Raw genomic sequence first — 25,193 nt, 5'->3', positions numbered from 1 at the left:
AAAAAGCTCAGTAAAATGTACTCCTCACCTTCTACATGAACATGGAATTCATGTTTTGCTCTGCCCACAGGGTTGCTTGCCATGCACTGGTAGGTTCCTTCATCAGCTGCAGACACGTTCTCTATCTTCAGTACCTTCCCAAATTTATCTGTTACAGGTTTGTCCTTGGGCAAGTTTTCAGTAACTTTGACCCAGCTTAGATGAGGAGTTGGGCTAGTAGTAAAGAAGAAAAAAAAAAAAAGATTTTGAGTTGGATACCAAGATGCTGTAATGATTCATATTAGCATAGCTGCTGGAGTTCATGCATATGAGCTGCAAGAAGTTTTCAATTGTTTGAGCTCTTTCAAAACCCCAAGCAATAGTACAGGCTGTACTATAGACTACTTCTAGTCAACACTGTCCCTTGATTTGAAGGACCCCTATGAATAAGTCCTTCATAGCCAAGCCCAGGCCATGGCACAAGGCTGCATTCCTTGTAAACATTGGCATGAACTGTGTCAGAAGGAATGGAGCTCATCTTGTCTGACTCCAAAAGGGCATTCTAGGACAAACAAGGAGGTAAAGACTTCACTGGAGTGACTTCATTCAGCCTTGCTGGATTAGGAACACTTCCAGACATTGGAGATGGCTGAAAACGTTCCTTACGCTTTCAGAAAGCAAGTGGCAATGACACAGAAATTCAGGACAGACTGCTGTATGCACAGTCCCAGCTGGGATTCATGACCCCGACACCATACACTTTGTCATATCTGCTTACACTTGTGTCCATCTGTCATGGTGGCAAAATGCCCAGGCACAAGCTACTCAGGCCCAGGTACCAAAAAAACCCTATGGCTTTCCAAGAGCAGCAAGCATAACGGTACAAATGTTCTGTTTCCTGCAAGGGTTCTTTTCTTGCTTGTCTACCAAAGTCTGGCACCATGCTGCCTCAGTGCCACACTGAGGGAATGCCCTCCCGACATTGACGTTACTCAGATTATAAGGTTTCAGAAATGACAGATTGGAAATGTACTTATTTCCTTATTTTGCAATTGGCTGCCCCTGATCTTAGTTACTTGAAATCTGGTTCAGTCCTGTCCACTTCCCTGATTTCTGGGCATTTGGTTGGATGGACTGGCAGAGACACAGATAAAGCTAATCATTTTTCTGCTGGAAGTGGAGAATTCAACGAATATTTTATTTTTGCTTAAGTGCTGTGTTTTTGAAGCATCGCCATTAAAAAAAAGACTAATGACTGTAGAAATAAAGCTCCTCTTGAGCACAGACTTTGTTGTTCTTTGAAACTGAGTAGTAAAATAAAAAATGGCTTTTTGTTTCAAAAATAAAAAAGTTTCCTAGAAATTACTGAATGAAACAAAAACATTTCTTCTTTTCATGTTTTTCCAAATAGTGCCTTTTTTTTTTCTCCTCTCCTTTTGTACATATTATTAGTTCCTGCACGTGAAAATACATATTTGTGTATTTCTGAGATGATTTGCCTGTTCAGTACCTTGACAACATTATAAACTCATAGCTATGGATTTGTGGCCTGAGAATTAGTTTGATGTGCAATGAATTAGACAAGAAAGTGCTGCAAGAGGGAACTAAAACTCACTGCAGATAGCTGGAGCAAATCCAACCGAGACAAGTAATTCACCACCTCTCAAAAGATGGCAACCAACTGCAGAGGCATAATCTTGCCAACTCAAATGATGATCAAAGAGCGATGCCTTTTCAACACAGAAAAACAAAATGCCCTAGAAATGTTTGTTCAGGCAGATAAATATCCTGATTTCAGAGTTTTACAGGGGGGGGATAATTGCAGAGTTTTTAATATGAGTTATCAGTCTACTAACTGTAGTGTGCATCCACAGACCTGCAGCCCCACAAAAGACCATGAGAACACAATGGTTTAAGTCTCCATTTAATAAAAAGCCCTATCACAAACAAACCAGAAGCAACTGTGCTTTCATTGTAGTTTAGCGATGACAGAGATTTTCTCTCTACCATTTTTTTCTTTGGTGGTAACTCTACTGGGGGAGACTGCTGGATCTGCAAGCAGGCAGTAAAATCAGAAAGCTGGACTGAGGGCATAGTGGAGCTTATTTCTGCCCTGAGCTACGGCTGCAGAAACCAGGTCCAGAGATACAGCTTCATCTTGAGGACCACACTTAAATGAGCACTGTTCCTTTCTTTATTTACCTTATTTTGTCCTGTTAATTACAATACAAAATAAAATTGCTCTGATCTCATTTCCCAGCACATAATAGCTGCTTGAACTGCTCCCTGTATTATTACAGTGAGCATATCCTCACTGAGATATCCTGCCATGCTTAGTACAGCCAGAGCCATCACTAAAGCTGCCAGAGCTCTGTGCTGCTTTACGAGGAGCACACTTGCTCTAGGAAAACACTGCATAAGTCTCAATTTAAAATTAAACAGACATATACAAACATTTGTAGCAGAATAAGGTGATTAAATCTGTGTATTATTGCACATTACTCACAGCCCTTCAGCAATACACTCGAGTTGCAGGACACCTCCCTTGATAACAGTGACTGATGAGCTGCTGCCAGCAGATTCAGGAGGGATCAGCAGTTTGGGTTTTCTTTCTTTAATAAAATTTGCTAAAATAGAAAATATATATAAGTTAGATTCAAAATCTTAGTATCTTTGCTTTTCCTTCCAATAACATTACAAACATTATTCTAGTCTGAAGGCTTCTGACATCAGTTTCTTAGTTTGCTTACTGTTTTATATGGTTTAAGATCAATGCAGGAAGAATCCTGTTCTGCTTACAGCTAGAAAATCGTGGCAGTGGTAACAGGAGGCAGCAGTTCTAGGGAAGCTCCTTTCCCATGGCTTCACATACTTGCTTTCCCAGCACCGGCCCCTTTCTATCATATATGTTGGCTAATTGTTGATACACTTGATCTTTCAATTACTGATCTTCTGGCGTGCAGCATCTTTCTTAGCACCCTTCTTCTACATTCACTCTCCATCATTTTCTAAAACTCATGTGGAAACCCATCTTTCTGACTTGAACATCCCCCAGAAACGCCCTTCTTATAATTACAAAATCTACGGTAATGGAGATAGAATTAGTAAAGGAGACTGTTTAAATAATAAAACAAGATTGGCCTGCATTTGATTTCAATGGACCATTTATTCCAGCCTGCTAAACAATGGTTTCATGATGAAACATGCATAGAGTTAAATGGCTGTTCAGTTATTGCTATAATAACAATTAGTACAGTAATGAATAAGTCCCCAAATGGTCCTACTTCTTAAAAAATAGTCAGTTATGGAAGATTTGGTGAAATATCATATGTATCTTTCTGAAAAATCTTTTATTTGTTTCATCACCCTGCTATTTATCTTTTCAAACCTGTGTTACAAGTGTTCAGAGCTGCAGCAAAACACTTTGGTGCTTCTGGACATGCTCACATGTTCTCCATCTGCCCTCCTGCTGCCCTAGGCAGGCATGCATCCCTCCACCTAAGCACTGCACACAAGCCTTGCCTGTTCTGCTCACACTGACAGCTTCCTTGGGACAAGTCCTGAGGATTTATCAGTACTTTGAGCTATTCCACCTTGAAATACTCAAGGAGAATCCACTTTTCTAAAGCTCCAGTGCTCATTCGGCAGAATGAGGTGTTTCAGGAGTTTCAGATTTGGCATCTTGAAAAACAGAGGCTCTCAGAAGCAATTTAACCAAACAAACTGGCTTCAAAAGCTACATATGAAAATGGAGAGACTCATTTTGGTTAGGTTTTTTTTTTTTTCCTTTAACTAAAGATACTAGCAGGTTAGAGAACAGCAGGAGTAGCCACCAGCTGCCTTCTGAACTACCCACATTGTCTGCATACATTTCTGAGCATTTTTGGGGTATGACTCCACAAAGAAGTGAGCACAAAACAAGGGAAGAGGTGAATCTTCAGGATGAGAAGTGCTTTGTTGGAGTGCTTACCTGTGGTGAATATCAAACAGCACAACACACAGCCAAAGTGAACCATCTCACGTTCACCCTGTGTATAGCTACAGACGTGCACAATTAACACACAGCAGCTAAAGCTCTGCAAATCCACACCTTAAGCTCACCCTGGAGTAATGCAGCCTCAGGGTGACCTGTTAGACATGGATTCAGAGTTTCAAACCACAGCAGCTTAATGCCAGTGTCTCCTTCACCACCAGAGGAAGATGCAGAGTGCCATGCTCCGACTCCTGCTCTGAACTGATAACACTGCCTTGACTCCTCTCTTACATTACGTTCTGAGATGTGAATATTCCTTTCTTGAATAAGAAAACTACCTCTTTGTTAAAAACCCTTCAGATTTCTGTCAAAAAGTACAAGATGAGCAAATTGTACTCCACGGACCACTTAAATCCATCCCATTGCAATAAAAAGGCTTTTGTGATTTTTTCTTTTCATCCTCCCAAGAAGCAGCTCACATTTCATTTCAGCTGGTAGGTTCTCAGCGTAAAGGCTAAATAACAGATGCATTCAACTCACCCTTAGTAACTGCAGCATTAGGTGAGCCTGAGTCATTAGCATGCTTAACTGAAATAAATAAAAGTGACAACCAAATACAAACGTGCATAGTTGACATAAAATGAAAAGAAACAACAAATCAACCAAAACCAAACAATCTCTCTCCCCCCCACCCAGGAAAATTTCTGGCATGGAAGAAAAAAAGAAACAAAAGATGACATAAATCAACAGATGAACAATGAATTTCTGAAAATAAAGAAAATCATTTACATATATGCAGTATTCTGCAAAATACTTCATGGCGATATAACCAACTTGGCAGAGAGAACAGTAGGCAACCTCCAGCTGAAGGTACAAAACCATGTGAATGCACACCTCACATCTACACTTGCACTCAGTCTCAGGTCTCCAACAGCATGCATGCACACCAAAGCCTTTCTTTCAGAGACCCAGAACCAAACACTGCCCCATTTTCTCTAATCTGCATGTGCACGACTGTGGGGCTGGACACATAAATGCTATGGAGGGCAACGTGGCATTTTGCTATTTATCTCACAGTTATTATCCCAAGATACAGATTAAGCAAGTATTAAGATACACAAACCCAGTATTAATCATTTATCTTTTTTTTTTTTTTTTTTTAATCCTAACAAGAAACTCTCAAAATCATATATTTAATATTAGGCTTTCATTCACAAAGGAAAATCTCCTTGGCTTTCTGGACCACATAAACCCAAAAGGTCAGAAGCATTAACGAAACAGAAGACTGATATTAAGGGCACGGGCAGCTTCGGCTCTTGCTGCAAACCTTAACTGAATTCATTACAGCCAAAAGAGATTCAAGCAAAACAGGATGGCTCTGCAGCTGTTATAAGCTGCCTCATCTCCACCAGCTTCTGCAGGGCCTTACGCTTTTAACAGAGCTGACAGCATGCCCTGAAAACCTTCTAGTGTTTTGCAAAACACTCTGACGCTGCTCCCTGCACAACATTTCACAAGGAAAATGTTAATGCCCCATGTGTCCCTGTGGCAGCCTAAAAAGGGAGCATTTTGCTTCTAGCCTGCAACGCACAGGCAGCACGTGCTGTGGCTCTCAGGACCATCGCAGCAGTCACTGTTGCATAGGTTGAAAATCAGGCCTATAGTTTTTGCTGCTGAGCAGCCCATTTCTCCCTAGAGAAGAGGGGAGGGACAGCTGTGTCTCCTTTTTCATGAAAGCAAAGGCACAGAGGCTTCTAGGGCCAAGCCACCAGCAGGGCTGAGCCTGCAGCCCAGCCCCCAGGTGCGGTCCTCCCCAGCCCCACAGCTGCACCCAGACCAACCAACAGAGCAGTGATGTGGAAGCTTCCATGTCCTCCAGACCCAGGCAAATCCCATCAGGGACCACCAGTGAAGCAGGTTTCCCTCCTGCTTCATCACCTTTCACTGAAGGGAGAGCAGGAGGAAAGGCAAGGTACGTTGGGGGCCCAACAGCTGCATCTGGGGGCTTTGGGGCTCACATCTGCTGATGTGATGCGATCACACTGATGTCTAGGGAGTCCAAAAAGAAAAACAACAGTAAGCAAGAAAGAACGCATCCACAAACTTACAGCGGGAAACCTTCAGTGTCATTGGCATCTTCTGTACAATTGTCCTCAGTTTTGGAAATGCTGCGAAGCAACAGTAATCACTTCGGCTGTCATTTTCTTCCACGTTTGCAAAGTAGAGATCTCCCTTAAGGCTCATGGAGACCCTTTCATCTTGAGGAATGTGCTGCAAATCTAGCAAGAAAAAATAATTACAATATGGTAATGATACTGAGCTGCTTCACCAATACGACTACCAATGCTCTGCTGTCATGTGTTTGCTTCCAGAGACAGAACACAACTTTGATGTGAAAGAGGCAGAAGGCCCAGCACAACCCATGGGTTATTCACCAATACTCAGCATGCAGAACTGCATACACAGTTCCTTCTCAGCCAGAGAAAATGTCCAACACCTCTCCCCAATACAAAGGCTTGTAATGCTGATATGGAGGTCACTATTTGCAGATGTGCCAATCTCCTGACCACTTTGCTCTTCTGTAATTACATATTAGAGCAGGGCAGCATTAGTATGGACTGGTGAGACTATACTGTCTCATTCTTGATCCAGTCATATGCAGACCTGTGGAAAGTATGTATGTCAGGAGTGCAGAGGCTGCCTCATAAGATCAGAGGTTTAATCTAGCACCCTGTCTCTGCAAGAACTTGGTCAACATCAAAAAGAAACCCTTTGTGTCACATCGGTATCTTGCTTCTCAGTAGCCAGAAAACCCTACAGAATATAAATGCTGAAGAAACACTGAAGAATACAACAATGAAAATCACGTCAAAATTATGCATACCTGAACTAAAGTTGTTTTCCTTAATATCAGCATAAATTAATGGTTGATTCATGAGAATAAAACAGTAATAATAGACATAATATATTGGTACATTTTATTTTCTCTACCTTAAATGCAGCAGTCTTCCTAACTGGTAGATGTACTCACTGATATTTAAGCTCTGCTATGTAAAAATTAATAAAATGTGCTGTCAATGTACTCTACAAATTGCTTTTTCTATGTAAAGACATATTGCCCATTTTTCAATTTTTTATTTATTTATCAATATCCAGATCTTTTCCCCAGACACCTGCAGAATTACCACTCCCATCAGTTATAAAACTGATATGAAACTGCTTTGGAAAACAAATGTTCTGTGTTTCCTTACATGAAGCACGTGTAAGTTGTTTACTTACCAATATTCATCCAATAGATATGCAAAGGTGGGATCCCTTTTGGGGGGTTACAGTGCAAGATCACAGAATCACCATGCTCCACGTCAAGGGGCTCAATTTTTTCTTTAGGGAATTTTGGTACATCTGTGCAAAAGCAAAGAAGCTCCTCTTTTACTGTTACCCTTGGAAATTTTCCTTTTAATTCCCAATAAAATACTTACCTTAACATCATCATTTCCATTCTTGGCCTTTCGGTATTCTGTTGTTTACCAAGTGATAAAGAGTAACAAAGCACTTCACAAAGAGCAAGACATTTTGTGTGATTTTCATTCATTAAGTGATTTGTCCATGCTGCCCATGAGCTCTGCTGAAGAATTATTTTACTGTACTTATTTTCAAACGCTGTCATTTATTTGACTAGTCCCTGCCAGACTGCACAAAGAGGCAGATAACTGAAACGGGATCCTAAAATGAGCACAGAGGACAGGGTTCTGGCAGATTTCTGAAGATCAAAAATCAGTCTGGGAGCACAGGCTCTTCTGGGAAGTCTTTGGCTGAACAGCAGTTCCCAAGAAGCCACTGCAAGTCAGTGCAGGTGAGGACAGACATCAGACAGCTGCTCTGCCTTGTGCTTGCAGCCATTCCGACTCTTATCCATCTCCAGAATGAGATGAAGCAGAAGCCTTATGTTAAGACAGTATTGCCTCCACATGCCCTCAGGTGTAAAACCTCTGCTGTGCAGATCTGCAGGGTTCTCAGCAAGCTTGTCCTTCAGGATGCAGAGACCAGCTTGGCACAAGGAAATACACTGGAGGTCCAAAAGGAAAGCATTATTTGGGCTTAACTATAGGTTAAATAATTAATGGATCAAGAACTTGGATTAATCGCCAAGGGAGTCAGCAGACTGTTTAAAGCCTGAACGACACCTGGCAAAGATCATCAACCTGGACTGTATCAGCAGCTCCAAATGCAACTGGAGCACATCCAAGTAGAAAGGAAGTAGAGCTGGGCTGGAACCCCCCCCCCAAAGCAAGCACTGGAAAACTGCAGCTCAGAGGTTACTGTGAAGAAATTAGTCTGCAAAATGCAACCACTCCTTAAACGAATTTAACTAAGGCAGTTTCAGGGCGGACACTCCTCTGATTTCAGGCAAGTTCAAACTCATGAAAGTTTCAGTTCAGGCAACTTCATTAAACATTAAAATTATCAGCAATTAAACAGCTACAGAATGAAAGCATCCTGGCTGTGCAGGGCCAGATCGGCACAGCAACTACTGCCACCCTGGTGTTCAAGGCATGAGAGGGCACTCTGGGAGCAAACAAACAATTTAATATCTCAGTAGTCCAGGAGCATTGCAAGACAGCTGCAGTGTCACACAGCAGAAGTCAAACTGAAAAGGAGGTTGAGAAGAAATACAGGGCCAGGACTGGGGAGCTTTTTTCATTGTAACATTAGTGAACACAAAATGAAGCAATCAATTCAATGCTGATTGCCTGAGTGCAAATTGGTCGTAGGTTGTTTGTTTGTTTTTCTTTTAATCTCCAAAAGTGTTATTAATACAAATAGAAATTATTAGGGAAAACAACATGGATCTAATGAGCATCAGCCACTCTGTAGTTGGCATTTCAAGTAAGGGAAAGAACTATATGTTAAATCCAATACATTCAATAGTCAATACTCTTCAAGCCCTGAAAAGTGCATCTCTTGACTCCTGGAGAGGGAAAACATTTTCCAGTGGGAAAAAGCCAATTTGTTGATTTAAAGCTTGCTTACTTTTCCCAAAAGCACATCACTCAATAAAGCTAGGAGTGCTGGATTGGGTGAAGTCAACAAAATCAGGTCAACAAATAGACCAATAGAGAGACTGCTCATCTAAGGCACGGGAAACTTTTGTTCAAACCCATTTTCTGCCTCATTTGGCACAACAATAAAATCTGGGTCTCCAATACCCCAGTTGGGTGCCATAATCACTGGCCTTTCCAGTCAGCTTCTGTAGCCAATAATTACCTAATTATACAAAAAGATATCAATTCCCACCAGGAGACAGTGAAAAATCACCATCTTGGAGTCAATAGCTGGCAGTGGAGGCATTCCTTTCAGCACAGGCCCAAATGCCCACTTTGGTCCCTACTGAGGGAAGCAGCACTGTGAACCCCAATGTCTTGTATAACTTTAAAACCTATTTGAACAATGAGGTGTTTGAGGCTCCTTGGGTTTTCTACACTGTTTCATTTCACTTTGTTCAAAACTTTTTTGTTCCCTCAATGCATAACTGGCTTTGAACCCTTCAAGTTTTACGAGAGAGGAAAATTCAATTTTCATAACAAATTCCTGAGTCAAATCTCCTGACAAATATATTTACTTGCTGGTGCCCCGTCGGTCTCAAAGACTAGAAAAATGATTGCTTCTGAAAGGAGATTTATTAAGACTCAGAAGCTAATATCACTTTAGGCTTTGGCTCTTGCACATCAGTTTTCAGTACATACATGGAAGAAATGTCTGGCTTTCTTTTCTGCTGTGCTGCTCTGTTTTAATTGGTGGATATTCCAGAATCAATCACTACTGATTTGTGGCTGATCTCAGAAACTATCACCATCAAATTAAGCTAGGAAGTACTGCAGAAGATTAACTGTGTCACAAAAGTGACACAAGATGGAGTTACCAAAGCAGCACATGGACACTGTAAAATTTACAAGCAATTGATCTCCTTGCAGCAATACCACTGAAACTGACACATCAGTCCTACATGCAATTCCCCACATACAGACATAATGAGAGAGGCCAGAGAATCCAGAGTGGCTCTAGTGCTACATCTCACATATCCATAACGCAGGGGAGAATGTTATCTAATGGCTCTGAGAAAGGCTTGCTCAAGTACCAGTGGGAGGACACTCACAACACAGGCAATCAAGGTGTGAAATAGCCACAGGGAAGATGACAAACTGCACACCTGACTTCAGTTATGGAAACATCTTCTAAAAGCCCACATTGATATATAAAGCTCCCAAAACAGTAGTGGGAAAGACTTCATTACTAAGGTATTATTTCCTGCCAAAGCTGTATCTTGACTGATGTACAGCATTCAAAAACCAGAATCACAGTGCTGTGGCAGTGTATAAACCATGGAAACGAAAGATTATCTGTTTCCAGAGTCATCTGTATAAGGAACCAGTCTCTCTTTAATCCCTGGGGTGACTCAAAGTTTAATGACCTAACTGCACTTGAGATTAGGCTGAAATACCAGTGACAAATTAGGCTGGCTGAAAGAAATTTCAGAACAGAGGCTGGGTCAGTCCCTCCTACTTATCTGTTCAGAATATGCAGCAGAGATGTGAAAAGCAAATATAAAATCTGAATTTGAGTTAAGCTGCATACAGAAGTTTAGCACCTGACTCTCAGCACTCTGGTGCAAGCAGGACTGCTGCAGGTTTACTCAGACACCTGTTAGCACACTCTTTGTTTCTGTCCTAATGCTAACAGCTGTAATGACTTTGTACAATTACACCTGTACTGAGGATGAGAATTTATACCAGATAGAGAATGGAGTGCATTTAGCCTGGTGTTTTACATGTTCCTGGGAAAAGCACTGAGAAGACAAACTGAAGGCAAAAGATTTCTGTAAGTAGCTGTAGAAGTCCTTGGTACCACTGTACCTGGTTCCTATCAGTAACTGGTTTAAAATGGGAGCTGATTCATTATTTTAAGTCAGCAATAAATATATATTTTGCAAAACCATTGTAGGAAAACATCACTATGCACAAGGTCTCCTTTTATAACTTTCTCTGTAGTCACTGTTGGAGATGTGTCCTGGATGCACAGTTGTATCATGGATATGACAAAATCCCTAAAAGATATAAGGGTAATGAATAATAGAAATAATCACTTAAATTCTATACCCTGGAAATTCCTAGCTCATCAGACGCTTTGATTAGGAGCTAAACAATTTGTTATACACATGTATGGCACAACACATCAAAGAATCTTAAACATCACTTAAAATCACCAACCAATGAGTACAGCTAGAGCAGCTTCCTGTATTCAGCTCAGTGCATCAACTGCTATTCTGGTCCATGCTGTAAATGCAGTAGTTAAATCAGTAATTTCCACTGCAACCTTTGAACTGTTTATCAGATATTACCTGCTTTTGTAATGGATTTTTTTAATTGCTTCATTACATTGAAAAAGTTAGGAAGCCTGACTGTCAGGAAGTCTGGGGATGTCAGGCCCCTTGCTCTCAAAGAAACAATTGTCTCTCAAGCAGACAATTTTATGTCTAGGCTCTGTTTCCACCCTCAGAACTTTGGTCTTTTAGAGCAAAGGCTTTAGAAATACTGAGCATAAATTTTAACTGTTTGCCATGAAGAGCCTTTTACACTACAGTTAATTAAAGAAGTTTAAACCCTACTTCTCCTTCTTCTGGCATTGGGCCTGTTCAGTAGTTTGAGCAACAGACTCCCTGAATACAGGAGGAAAGGAACAGAGGTCTGTGTTCTCACCACTGCATCCATCTTCATTTTGCACGTATCCTGTAACAATTTAGACTTTGTAAATGATACAAAAATGCAGATTATTCTCACAGCCAACTCTTCCTCCTTCTCCTTAATGTCATCATATACAGAGGAGGTGGGGTATTTTCATTATGTAGGTGACATTTAATGATCATTCCTCCTGACGTTGCTAATGCTTTCCTGGAACGACTGCTCTGAGTAAACACTCTTTTGTTCTCTTTTTCAGCAGCAACTTTACTTTCCTTACAAACCTGGCATTATACTTCTGTACAATGGAAATTTAATTTATGAAAAAAACCCCTATCCTAGTCTGTCTTGCTGTTTTCTTCTTTACTTCATTGGCACAGCAACTTGCCAAGCAGCTTACATTTTACTTGAATACAGCTGGCAAAGCACTGCCACCTCTGCATCATTATCATGAATACATGTAGTGATCTCATATGTACCAGTCGCTGCTTCAGAACTTGTGGGTGAATAGAGGTAATTTATCCCAAAGTCTTCTGTGTCTGATTGCCTAATTTGCAGCAGTTCTGTGCACCAGCAGATCTCTTTCATTTCAGCAGAGCTATAGGCTATCCAGCGCTTCAGAAAATGAAAGGTGTCTTCCATGATCCCTGAATCCTGATTTAATTCACAGCATCTACGTTATACAGTTAAAGAAATAGAGGCAGAAGTATATGAATTCAAGTAAATGCCCTACTGTCATTTAGAGGGTTCTCAAATTTTCCTCTTCTAATTTCATGTTTTCCTATACTGAGTTTATGACCAATATTGCCTTTCTCTTCCTCAGTTACTCTGAAAAGACAAGTTCCCAAATTTCTTGACATGAAGCCATCATAAGAACATTGTCCTGGCCAATGCCTAGCTAGATGACTTCCAGCTTTTATCAGTCAATTTTGTTCACATCCACAACCCCAGTCCTGAAAGCCACCTCATTTTCCCCCTGCCTTCCTCTGTGCTAACGATGGAAATACTCATTTCTATGATCAGTAATTTTCATAACTACATCACAGTTTTGAGAGCTCATTTTCCATTCAACTCCAGAACTTTATATTCTTCCCTTGAGTATTTAATACTACACCCTGAATGCTACTGACACCAGGCTAACGAACTTATGGTTGATTGGATCACCACCCCCCTTGAGTTTCCAAACACTTGCATTGTTTGCTGTTTCACAGCAATAAGCTGCTATTTCTCCCATCCTCCCCCTGACTTCACATCCTATGCTCTGAGATGGAGACCACCCTGTCTGCCCAATTTCTGGGCACTCAGCCCCACAGTAACCAGGCTGGAATATTATAGGCTTATGACTCTAAGCAGCATTTACCTTCCAATAAATATTTGGAAAGTGAAAGTATGATTCTTAATTCTTTATCAACTACACTTCTCTTGTATTAGAAATAACGCTAACTGAAAAGTTTCCCCCCTTTTTCTAAGAAACATTTTCCTGGCCTTACATTCAAACCATCTTTGTTTTCACATGCATTTCTATTCATTGCCCACCACATTTTTAATTTTTCAAATATTTCTTGCACTACTACTTATGTCACTTTTTTTTTTCCTTCTTCTTCTCATTTCTGCCATTTGTTTTCCCTCTCCAAACATTTCAATATGCTAATGATGTACTGGTATCCTCTCTCAAACCAATTATTTCTGTCCAGATTAGGCAGAGAATTTTATCATGCGGCAATTACCATCAACAGCTCTACTTTCTTCTTCACAGAAAGAGAAAAGTATTAGAAGTGGAAGCATCACAAGAGATAGCAGAGGCTTTAAGCAAATACAGATCAGAATAGAATCCTGATGGGTTTCATGAAACAGGCAAAGAAAGCAAACTATAAAGGCATTTAAATAGCCAAGTCGAAACAAATAATCGTTTTCTGTCACTGGACATTCGGTTCCCCTGGGATGGTTATTAGAAAGTTTATATTAATTCATCCACTAGCCCAACCCCTTGAGGCCAAGAGTAGCTCAGAAAGCAGAAGTAAACAATAAATGTTTTCCAGACTAATTTATCTGGGAAAACAGATGTGCGATTTACCCCACTGTTTTTGTATTAAGTGAAGATGGTGAGGAGCATCACTTGGAAACATGTAAGGCGAATGGTGTGGTCTGAATCTCCTGCATTCAGATTTTATTGTTCAGATTTCTGGTCTCAAAAATTGGAATGAAATAAAATCAGTTCAGAGGGCACAAAGTTTTCTTTCAGGCATCCACTGATCTATGAACAACACTATTTCAAAAGTTTTTTTTACATGAAGTATAATGAAAGTGAAGCAAAAGCCCTTACTTGGAACAATGAGTTCAATTTCTTTTGACATGGCAGTTCCCAGCACATTGGATGCATAGCAACGGTATTTCCCTTGAAAATTGGTGATGATTCCATGGTTCTGAATCACAAATGTCCCAGAGTTGTTACGTGTGATTATTCTGGGATCAGATAACAGATCAAATGGTTTTCCATCCTTTGTCCAGTTGAAACTGAAAAATAAAACAACAATTACAAAGGAATGGCTGCAGTATAGAGAATACAAAAAGCAGTGGAAATTATGGTTCCGACACTGCAGTGTCAAAACAAAAGAAAAACGAAATTATATAAAAGGAGGCGATGGTAAAATGAACGCTGTGCTGCTATAATTTGTGCTAGCTATTGAGCATGTCTGCTATTGGACAGTTCACTTTTGGACAACTGCCTGTGACACGGAATAAGAACAGAGAGTTTAACAAAAGGACAATAAACGAGAGATGCCACCTGTGAAAGAGAGAGCCACACACTGGAAGGAATTACAGGTCTCCAAAAAAAAGCTCTGCAGGACAGCTGGGACTTTTGGCAGGTTCTACATACATATATGAGCTCTACAAGAGGTACCACCGTAGAAACCAGGAGAACACGAGCAAGTCTGCTCAGAAATGAAACCTCTCCCAATGAGAAAAAGACACATTGCTATCTATTCACAGAGAGAGCGAAGAATTTCAACTAGCAGAGCTGAACAGTTTAAATGGAAACAAAGCTTAACCTTGCCTTGCAATTCTGAGTGGGTTCCCAGACATCTGCTATTCCTTTCCCCCTCAAAAAAGGAATAATGTTTGGCAAAGGCTAAAAGCCAACTCAATTTCTGCTTGCTTCTCCAGGTGAAAGCAGTACTTACGTGGGCTGCGGGTTTCCACTGGCTTCACATTTAATTGTAAAGTTCTCATCAAAAGGGTAGGCAACCTGGGTTTCAGATTGCTCCTTGATTGTTGGAAGCTGTGCAACTGAACACAAAGAGACAGCAGATTAAATCCTCTTTCAAGCATAGCTGTGCACAGCTCAGGGCCTTTCTTTCAACAAGACAATGTCAGGATTACCTCACTGCTGCAAACTGTGAGGCTTGCCTTAAATAAGGGATGATTATCATCACCCTCCTGACATCGACAACACTTTGCTCCCCAAATCTGTACGTGTCTATAGACTCACAGGCACAGATATACACAAAGTCACAAACTTCTGTCTTAATTCTGGATAAAATTACAAGGAAGACCATTGACTGCAAAGATGAGAAAGCACCCTGCAGGACAAAAGTGCCACGAGCAGTCACACAATTACACAGTGATTTTTCACTATCTTTTTTTTTTTCTAAGGGAATTAAAAGTGTCGCAAATATTAGTGTAACAAAGCCACAGAAGGAAAGAGGTGCCCTGCCATGTAGCTGGGGATAATGGGATCGTCACATCCTTATAGGCAGACAGAAAGAAAATTAACATCGTCTTTGCTTTCTCTCCAAAGTCCAGGAAGCTCAGAGCTGAAGCAAATGATATCATACCATATGGTTTCAAAGCTGAGCAATTTCAGGCCCACCAGCTTCACTGATCAGACACAATTCCTTTTTATTAAAACATAAAGACCTTCATTAAAACACATTAAGGGCTGGATGACTCCCCTGTGTAGGTACTTAAAGCCAGTGGTTGCCCAGACAGTTTGGCCTGCACTTTGCAGTCCCAGCTCTGCTTCTGCTTTACTTCAGCACAGGGAGTCACTTCCATCTCCTTCACTGATAAACAAGTTCAGGTAGCTTTATGAAAACATGCTAAAACCCTGCTTAATTGCCTTAATCCTCTGCAACCAGGGCTGCTCACAGCAGGTACCCGCACTGCCAATGTCCTGCTCCGAAGCTGCTGCGCTCAAAACTCTGCTGAGACCCTACAGTTCTTTTTCCATCAGTATAATTCATTCAAAACCCAATATGGTTGAATTTTGTTTTGCTTCATCCCCAGAAAGCAAACTGTAATGTAGTGTGTAATCCTCCTGGCCACCCAGGCAGTGGAGTCCACTGGCCACCACTGGGTTGTCCCACATGGGCCTCATCTCATTGAATGCACACCAACCATGTAGAATAGGCAGCTTGAACATCCCAGCCAGACAGAGCTGGTGCTCCCCAGGGTGGGGTGCACGGCATTGGAGATTTTTCTCTGGGCATTCATGTGCACTCCAAGACATACACCTGCTCTTTCTCGAGGCAAGACGGCGGGTTGGAGACAAGTAAACACAGTTTCATGTACATCAAAGAAGCTTCAGGGAGACTCAGAGCCAAAATAATGGATTTTTGTGAAGGACAGGTCTGACCCCTCAGAGCTAAGCAGTGCGTTGGATCTTGAACATCAGGTAGATGTTATTAGACAAGTTTACTGCTGCATCCAAACAACTCTAAACAAAGTGCTTCACATTTTTATCACTTCTAAATTTCCCAAAGGCCATGTTCTGGCAGAATTAAATTCAAAATGGAACAACTGAAAGTAGGATTTAATACTTTTTTCTTCAGGGAAAGGGAAAAAAAAGGAAAAAAAAATATAAAAGCAAGCATGCCAAAACAAAACAGCAAAGTGTTCAGTAAATAGCTACAACTCACCTGATAACGGTATTTCAATAGCAGCTGCCACACTCAGTACGAAGAAAAACAGGCATATGGTGATCCTCTTTGTGCTTAATAGCATCTCCATCACTCTTCTGTAAACAAGGAGTCCAAACAGAACGAGATATACCTTATGCTTCCTCTCACCATCAATTCAAATCAGATGTAAGATGGGAAACTGGGAGCCTAGCAAGGAGAAGAAACAGCCATATTAGCGGGTATTAACTTGGCTCTAATGAGGTTACTAAATTAAAGCAGTGCTTCAGGATTTGCAGCTAAATTGCATGAAAGTACTGTTTCCACTCCTCTCTCCATCTCCTGGCTAGAGGAAGGTCCTATATTAAACGTCTAAAGTAAAATACATGCAAAAAGTAAAAATCAATTACAGAACAAAAGCATAATTATTTTTTGCTTTGCAATTAAAGCAGGAATAGCTTAAAATATGATATATTTGTAATTATTCCAGTTCATAAGTTTTTCTAATGAGAACTGTGTAAGTTGGAAAGTAATGTAACAGAGCTAATGAGAGAAATTTAGTAATTTAGTACATTAATGACCTTACTCATAAATCTCATACATCTTTTCATCTTTTATTTATGTCTTAAAAAAACATAAAAAGGACATTTAGTCCAATTTAGTTCATTAATAAGGAGCAGAGCACGAAACATTGCCTTTTACTCCATTATCCCAGAACTGCTGCACGTAGGCTTTTACACATTCCATTACACGTCCTCAGCACTGCATTACAAGGTAAAAGCGTCAGGCACCAGCCAAAAGGAGGAAAAATCTGTGCTAATGAGAGCCTAGGTGCCACTCACAGGGGAATAAAGGAGAGGGCTCCACAAGTGTGGGTGTATGAAGGATTTCAGTCACCAGCACCACTTGCAAGTATCAGCAAAGTATTAACAAGTGTAAGGTATGCATCGTACTGCCAATCTGCTAACACAGCACTTACAGCACATCTACCTCGAGAAATACACACTTCAGCTGTCAGGATCGTTTTGCAGGAGCAGTGTCCACTACTGGGAACTTTTATTCACTCAACACATGAAACCTTCCTGGAAATCAATGTCCTCGAGACTAAAATCCCTGGTTTAAGATGGAAATTGGCCAGTGAGGGGACAAGAGACAGACATGATAATCCCATAAGCCTCATTTGTGTAGAAATGAGGCTAAAAGACAGATGTCATACAGATATCTTAGGCACTGAACTCTCCCTGGTGGAAGATGCTGGCTGACCTGCTCAGGGCCATGCTCATCAGAGAGGAACAGCACAGAGGGACATGGGGATGGGAACCCTCTGACTGCAGATCAGCAACCAGCAGCAGCACACTGGTCTGAGGCAGAACATAATCAGCTCAGCTGCATTCCTTCTGGCCTCAGTCTGCAAGCAAGAGGCCTTTCCACAGTTCAGGCTTCTAAGATCCTTATTCCATGTCCCAGGTGCCAATACATGGTGGCTGCACAGCCTCTGCCCATACCTACCAATGGATCCACAGCCACATGGATGCTCTGGCAGCACACTCCCCAGCCACACAGTTGCACTTCAGGTTCAAACATCCCCCAGGCTCTCCTATCCATCCCAGCCTTGAGCTCTGCCATGTACCCAAACTTCAGGCAGTGCAACACTTCACTTCTACAACCATTCAACTCCAAACCGAAATTTCTCATCTCATGCCAGATCCCAGCAAATGAACAATTTAGCTACTGAAGTAATTTGGAGCAATAATTGAGGTGGCTGCACAAGAACTTGGCAGCAAAGGGCAGGTTTCGGTCTCAGCAGTGCCAAAGCACAGCGCTCTCCTGGGGCCCAATGTGTGCCAGATAAAAACCTGCAGAATCTTGACCCTGGTAAAAACAACGGCTCAGCAGGGAGCTGGAGCAGCCCCACAGCTTGCTCTGGATACTTGTTTTTTTTTTTTCCCCAGGAATCCCAAATTCTCCTCAGTTCTCCTTAGGAGTTGTCCAAAGCATCCCTTGCACCCGGGTGGCAAAGACAACGGCAGAAAACCTTTCCTTGGCACAATGATCAGGAGTGCCACAATGAACGGTACACTTAGGATCCCTTCTCCTCCTTTTTCCTCTTCCCCCTCCACCCCCGTTCCTCTCTTCTCTCAGCCTCAGGCTTAAGCCAACTAATTTGAATTCACCACAAATACTTATCTGCAGTTCCCTACCTGCAATTCATTATTTACTGCGCTGTTTGGTTAATAGTAAATACTGATTGCTCTAAGGACAGACCATTTGTTTGTTTAATGAGCTGCCTATTATTTACAGTGAGCAGATCTTTCAAAATATCAGCATTTCTAAGGAGTGATGCAGTTCCAGATTATTCCTATGTATACCACCACTTCCAAAACATGCTATACAAACATTGGACGGCTAAACAGGGAAACAAATTAAATTGTCATTTTTTTCCCCATAAACCTTGTGAACAGTTTTCCCTACATGTAATTACTGCATTAAAATTGCTCATCAACAGTAGCAGAATGACAGCCAAAAATCCCAGATTAGAGATCTACTGCTTCCAAGAGAAATTACATTGTACTATTAAATATGGAATCAATCTCAGCTATTTGGTCCTCTCAAGCTACGCAAGATTTGGCTCCTGTATAAATTCTGTATGGCACAAATATTAATGAAAGCACTGAATTCCCACAGCTTAATATTGCTGCGTTTCTGAGCTGACCTTTTCATTAGCTAGAATCGGATTTAATTTCTCAGTGACACATATATTTCAAGACTGTTAAATAAAAGCTGTTGGTAATTAGAAGTCTTGGCCTTCAGGGTGGCCCCAGTGACACAACAGAAAAACAAAACTCTGGAAAATAATAAAAAAATCTTTCCTGGTATGAGAAACGAAAGTTTTTATTTAATTAGATCATATGTTGCAAGATAAATGACCGTACAGCACAGAAGTTTAATTAAGCAGTCTCACTTTTGGATCTAATCACAGAAGAAAAAAATCCCAGCCCTGGACAAAGACAGGGAAGCACACTGCTCTGCTCCATGCTCAGCTTCCTCGGCACCGCTGCTCCGGAGCTGTTAGAGCACAGCTCAGTGCCAGCACCTCCTCTACCTCCCCATTTCCTTTATGACCTCCCACCAGTTTGGAAATGCCACCTTCCATCACCCGCAGCACCACTTAAATCCCAGCGGCTGGAAGAGAAAAATTCTGCATTTTCCACGCCCTGGGCAGGAACACCTCGCTGCTTCACTAATTAGCTAAGAGAGGTTGATAGTTATGCCAGTGAGGCCTTAAACATAATGATACAGCTGCAATATTTAGGCAGCTGTTGTCTGTTTTTTCCTCCTGAAAACAGATAAAATAGCACCAAAAATAATGACAAAGCACCACCACCTGTGGTCATTTATGTTTGGAAAGGATGAGAAGGAACATTCACAGGGACCCATCATTTCACTCTGAGTGCTGATGTCATGCATAGCTTTTTCCCCTAAAAAGCACACACAGCAGTGAGAAGATAACCTTCACTTGACTCCATCCCTATTGCCTATTTTTGGAACTTGCTGCTTTCTCCGGAAAGCAGTCCATATGCAAATGCTGGAGATGATTAAAGTAATCATCCAAATCAGAAAGGTGCCCTTCCTTCTGCAGGGAAACATTTCCCAAGCAGGTATGAGGCTGCAGCACACAGTCATGACCCAGCCTCACTCCCAGGAGGCTTGGTGAGATGAGCCTATGCACCATGCACCTTGCCAAGGATTTTGTCAACATTTTTGGACTGCGCAGGTCTAAGTTTCCAGTGCGGTTAGGCAAGATTTCAGTATTATTTCAGCAAATTCATGTTTTGAACGTGATTTTAACAATTGTGCCTTAACAGTTTTGTGATCTATTGGTTTTTAGGTCTTTCAATCTCAAGAAAACACAAAGCTATCACTAGAAATGCGATAGATTGCATATAAAGGATAAAGAAATACGCGTGCAAGGCTGTGAAATGTACTCCTGCAGTGCAAGCAGCAGTAAGACTGCTGATCCAATAACCAGTGTAAGTAGCATAACTAATTTCCCTGGGATGAGGCTTTAAGAAACAAATAAGGGTTCAGGGAGCCCAAACCTTGCCTGGTTTGCAGGAGGAGAAGGCCAGCAGACGTGATGTCACCACCAGGCAGGCAGACATCAGCATAGCTGCTGCCTATCCCCAAGGCAAGGCCTGCTACCCCCAGCTGTGACACACAATTCATCCTTGGGCTGATTATGTGGAAGCTCATTTTATGCAATTTCTGTTTGCAAGCTCCACAGGTTGGGAAGGGCAACATGTGCATCACCTGTCCTGCTGCCTTCCCGTGGGGAAACACAGCAGCACCAGCAATCCAGTTCTGAACACATTGCCTATCTACTTCCAGCAAAATCCTAAAACGCAATCCTGAGACCTTAGTACCTCTCATCCCATGTTGTTCTCAAGCCATTTACAAGCTCTGGGAGTAGTTAATGTTGTCTCTTGGCCATCACTCTCTCTGTGTAAGGATCCACCTGGCAGGTCTGATTTAATTTGTCCTGTGCATCTTACTGCTGGAGCACCATACCACTGCATCACAGGGTACCAGCACCATCTTTCTTAAAGCCTTGCACACGTTATATACAGAGTGCCTGAAAAGCACAGAAACAGTGCTTCTAATCAGTACGCATGATCTGCTCATTGGTAGCTGCTTGCCAGCATGAAGCCTTCGTTCTTCGAGGCAACTAAGAATGTGAGCTCTAGCTGCCACTGGAGCTGTCTGCCAGAATCACTGCCTCGTGCTCACGCCTTCCTACCCTCTAACATCAGCAACCTGGACATGCAACACAGACTTTTATGGACCACCATAAAAACGTTCCTCTCGTGGGCTGCAGAACGGCCCTAGTTATTTTAGGCACTTAGAACCAAGAAAATACAGAAAATTAACAGTTATGAGCTGAGGGACCCAGAGGAGCAGAGCTGGACAGGGACCTGCAAGGGGCACAAACTCAGCTTGTGGGGACACCAGGGCAATCCTTCTTTGAGTAGGAACCAATCTGAACCTTCACACTCCATTTCTTCCAGCTCTTTGTTCGACTGTGGCAGCAATCTTTTTTTCTACTTTTTTTTTTCAGGGGAATATCTGGATTTATGATGGTGTACTTGAGCTGTACAAACCCCATCCTGCAACATAAATTGCTCTCGTAAGTGCTTTGCAAACTTCTGGGAGATATACAATGATTTAATTAGCAAGGCTTTATGTTATCTAAAGTTAAAGTAGAAATAAACATACCCTACTGCAATTTCAGATTATATTTCTCCATTGTACTATACAGCACAATTTACATAACACATGTATCAAGCACCATAAATTAAGGTGCTTGGCTTTATACACGCACAGCTTTATAGATGCAACCACAATCCAACCCCATGCACATGCTGCATCACTTTTCTTAAAAGCAAGGCCATTCAGTTCTCATTAACCATTGGAACCAGAGACTTCCCCAGCCCCTGCAGGTGATGCAGTGCAGGAGAGACAAGCACAACAGCCAGCTAAAAACTCAACTACTCTCAGAGGCTTTTGCCATTCTTTTTTTCTTTCCTCTTGACATACTGCACCCCCTAGATGAGTTGCCTATATTTCTGGCTGAAACTAGTTTTACATTAATTGAAATTTTCATCAGCAATTAGCATTTCAGCTCATAGGTCAAGCATGAAGCACAAAATAAAGTACGGTAGCGGCGGGGCTGAATGACTGGAAAGGACAGCGCGTCAACCGTGCACCAAGGGAATGAAAGCTGGTTGCAGTTTGTTTTCAAGTCAGACTGCCAACGACAGCCTTCTTTAGTGGAGGTGATGCAAATCCTCCTGATTGCAAAAGGAACTTGCACAGCAACAGCACTTTCTTCTCTTGTATGCTCATTCTCACTGTTTCAAAGCAGAAAACAATAGGAAAATCGTGAGCTTTCTCATGATTCACCTTACAGTGAAGCAATACCTCCTGGAGGAGCCTCACCTTGATGCCCAGCTCCCAGCAGTGCTGGCCACAGCTCAGGGCTGGGTTTGCTTCAGAGTTCCCTGTGCTCAAAGCATGGTGACAACATGAACGGGAAAAAGGGTATAACTGCAAGCAAACTACCCCTACAAACAGCAGTAAACAGCTATTGTTCCTAAAGGCAAACTAAGTGGAAGTTGAAACAAGTCTCTTTTCGCACCCTATATTCCTGTATCCTCCTCCATCTTCCTATAAATTGAAGTACAACATCAATAAGCATCCATTTGGAAGGGAAAACTCTGCTTGAATTCTGTTACGTTGCATGAAATTGGAAAGAGAATCTTAATGTTCAACATCAGCCTCGCAAAACTGTGGCCTTCATTACCCATTCTGCCCATAACGCAATATTCCTCAGAACAAGTGTGACTTCTGCTCACCAGCCTGTCTGCAGACATCGTGTACTAATCAATTACATGCGCATGGGGAAAAAGTGCTTTCCACGTTGTGTACGTGAAAACTGTGCCATACACTTTGCACAGAGCCTCTATATAGCACCACGGGTTGTCCTTTTTTCTTTAGAAAAAAATGAAGAAGTCACAAATTCTGTTGGTCACGTTGTTTTTCCATCTCATTTGTATGGCACACTTGGACAGATCCACCTCATTACTCTGCCGTGCTCACCCGTAACTCACATCCCGTTACGCACCGTAGAAATGCTGATCAGAAAACAGCTCAGAAAGCTACAGAGAAGAGTCACTTATTAAAAAGCCAAGCATTGCACGAGGCCTTTCATGCACTTCACTTTCCAATGCCTCTGACCTGTCTCCTGCCTCCTTTGTGCTCCCCTGCAGCTCTCTCTGAGCCTATGCACATCCCTGGAGCACAGGAAATCCCCGAGCTGAGCTGCTGTTCTTATTTGGTCAGCAAATGCAGGAAAGGAACAAATCTTTCAGCTACTGCATTCTGCTTTATTCCACTCTGCAGAACAGTCAGTGGGGGCCTTCCTCATTAGATCCAGCTGGAGCTGCAGGTGACACACTGCTGCAGTAATACTTCCATAACCCACGGATACCCCACACTGCAAACAGGCACTAATGGCTGGTAAAGGCATTGCAATGGGAAACTGAAAACTGCTTTTGCAATTACAGCCCATGCCCTTTGAGCTTTTCCCTCCTCTCTCCTCCTTCTCTTTTTATTTAGCTGCAGTTATTTAAAGCCCAGATCTCTGTTTAAGCAGCTGCCACAACCAGGCAGCCCAAGCAGCTCTTCTAATTAAATATTTGCCGCTGTGCAAGTTTTCTCTCCCCTTCCTGCTGTCCTCCTGGACAACGTTTGCTCCTGCAGAGATAACAGGTCACCTGAGCACCCTCAGTCCCATGACTGAAGCATCCCAAACGATGCAACGCCTCCATGAAAATTAGTTTTATGATAAGCACCTTGTCATTTGCTATCAAAGAGAGCCATCAATAATAAGGAAAAGAAATAAAACTTGCTTGGATTTAATAATCATTATTAAATTATGTCATTTACATAATTAGACTTCAGTAATAACTACTGACTATGGCATCTCTCTTCTATGACATGGAAAATTGGCACAGTGCTTCACAAAGCGATAAAATGATTTTTTTCTTCTATTCCCTCTCTCATCTATAACTGCAAGCATTAAGTTGACCAGGTAAGTGATGCCAGACCTCAACAGCTACTAAGGTCCGCATACAGGATGGGAATGGAGATGGGTATCACAACGTGAAGAGAAGAATTGTTGAGAAATCTGAATTTCAAGTGGCTTTCTCAGACATTTGGAGTTTGTTCTTAGCCTGCAGAGCAGGATCCTGGGCACAGCCAGCTGCAGCAGCACCATGGGATGCTGTGTGCCCTCAGCCAGCAGCAGCGCACAATGGATTTCCCCTCCCACCTGCGCTCCCAGCAGAGCATCTCACAAACTGCACAGGGTTGAACACACACCACCAGGGCTGAATTGCCTGGGGGGAAGGCAGCTGGTGGCAGGGAGGTCACACAGCAGAGCTGTCCTGACTCATCCCTGCATCGTCCATGCAGACTTGAAACAGCAGAGTCAACTTGGTGTGAACCCCGCATTCCTCTATCTGACACTACTTGACATCTGAAATAGAACAGGAAAAGGAATAATAATGAAATGCTTGTTGAGAGTGGATGTTTGCAGATCTCTTGCATGCAGACATGAGAGCGGGTTGGAGCTGAAGGGGTGCAGCACTGCGGAACTGTACAGATCAACACAAGACTCAGATAATGAAAAGGAGATGGAGAGAGAGAGATTTGGGAAAGCAGGAAGCAGCAAGAAGAGTACATGAGGAAATTGGAGCAGACACCAACAAGCATGGTACAGCCATGTGGGGCCATGAAGCAGCTGCTATCAGATGTAGATGAGAGAGGGAACAGCTCCTAGGAGAGCACTGATGCTGTCAGAGCAGCAGGGATGCAGATGAGCTCAGGTTGGTGCTGGACAGAGACAGACAGGGCAGGGAGAATGCATGCTGATGAAGGAGAATGCACTGGGGAGGGAATAAAAGCAGCACCAGGTCCCTGAGCACCAAGTGAGGAACGGGAGATGCTGTGGCGGTGACAGCAGCTGCAGTGATGGGAGAGCAGCATGGA

General features: G+C 42.2%; 1 protein-coding gene across 2 annotated transcripts in view; it reads right to left on the bottom strand.

The window, feature by feature from the left end:
* The window catches only part of CHL1 (cell adhesion molecule L1 like), a 107,328-nt gene that overhangs the window by 32,229 nt on the left and 49,906 nt on the right, over nt 1-25,193 (bottom strand). For both annotated transcript variants that reach the window (XM_042880854.1, XM_042880855.1), the window contains exons 3-10: nt 16,605-16,793; nt 14,868-14,973; nt 14,009-14,199; nt 7,232-7,354; nt 6,061-6,231; nt 4,493-4,540; nt 2,486-2,606; nt 29-213 (exon numbers count right to left, since the gene is read on the bottom strand). In XM_042880854.1, coding sequence (XP_042736788.1) covers nt 29-213; nt 2,486-2,606; nt 4,493-4,540; nt 6,061-6,231; nt 7,232-7,354; nt 14,009-14,199; nt 14,868-14,973; nt 16,605-16,695 — 1,036 coding nt within the window. In that variant the 5' untranslated portion in view covers nt 16,696-16,793. The remainder of the gene's footprint in view (nt 1-28; nt 214-2,485; nt 2,607-4,492; nt 4,541-6,060; nt 6,232-7,231; nt 7,355-14,008; nt 14,200-14,867; nt 14,974-16,604; nt 16,794-25,193) is intronic.

Source organism: Lagopus leucura, unplaced genomic scaffold (assembly GCF_019238085.1).
Source record: "Lagopus leucura isolate 7727_CA_CO unplaced genomic scaffold, USGS_WTPT01 Super-Scaffold_100028, whole genome shotgun sequence".
NCBI lineage: Eukaryota > Metazoa > Chordata > Aves > Galliformes > Phasianidae > Lagopus > Lagopus leucura.
Note: the sequence above shows the minus strand (reverse complement) of the source record. Positions and strands in the feature narration are given on the sequence as shown.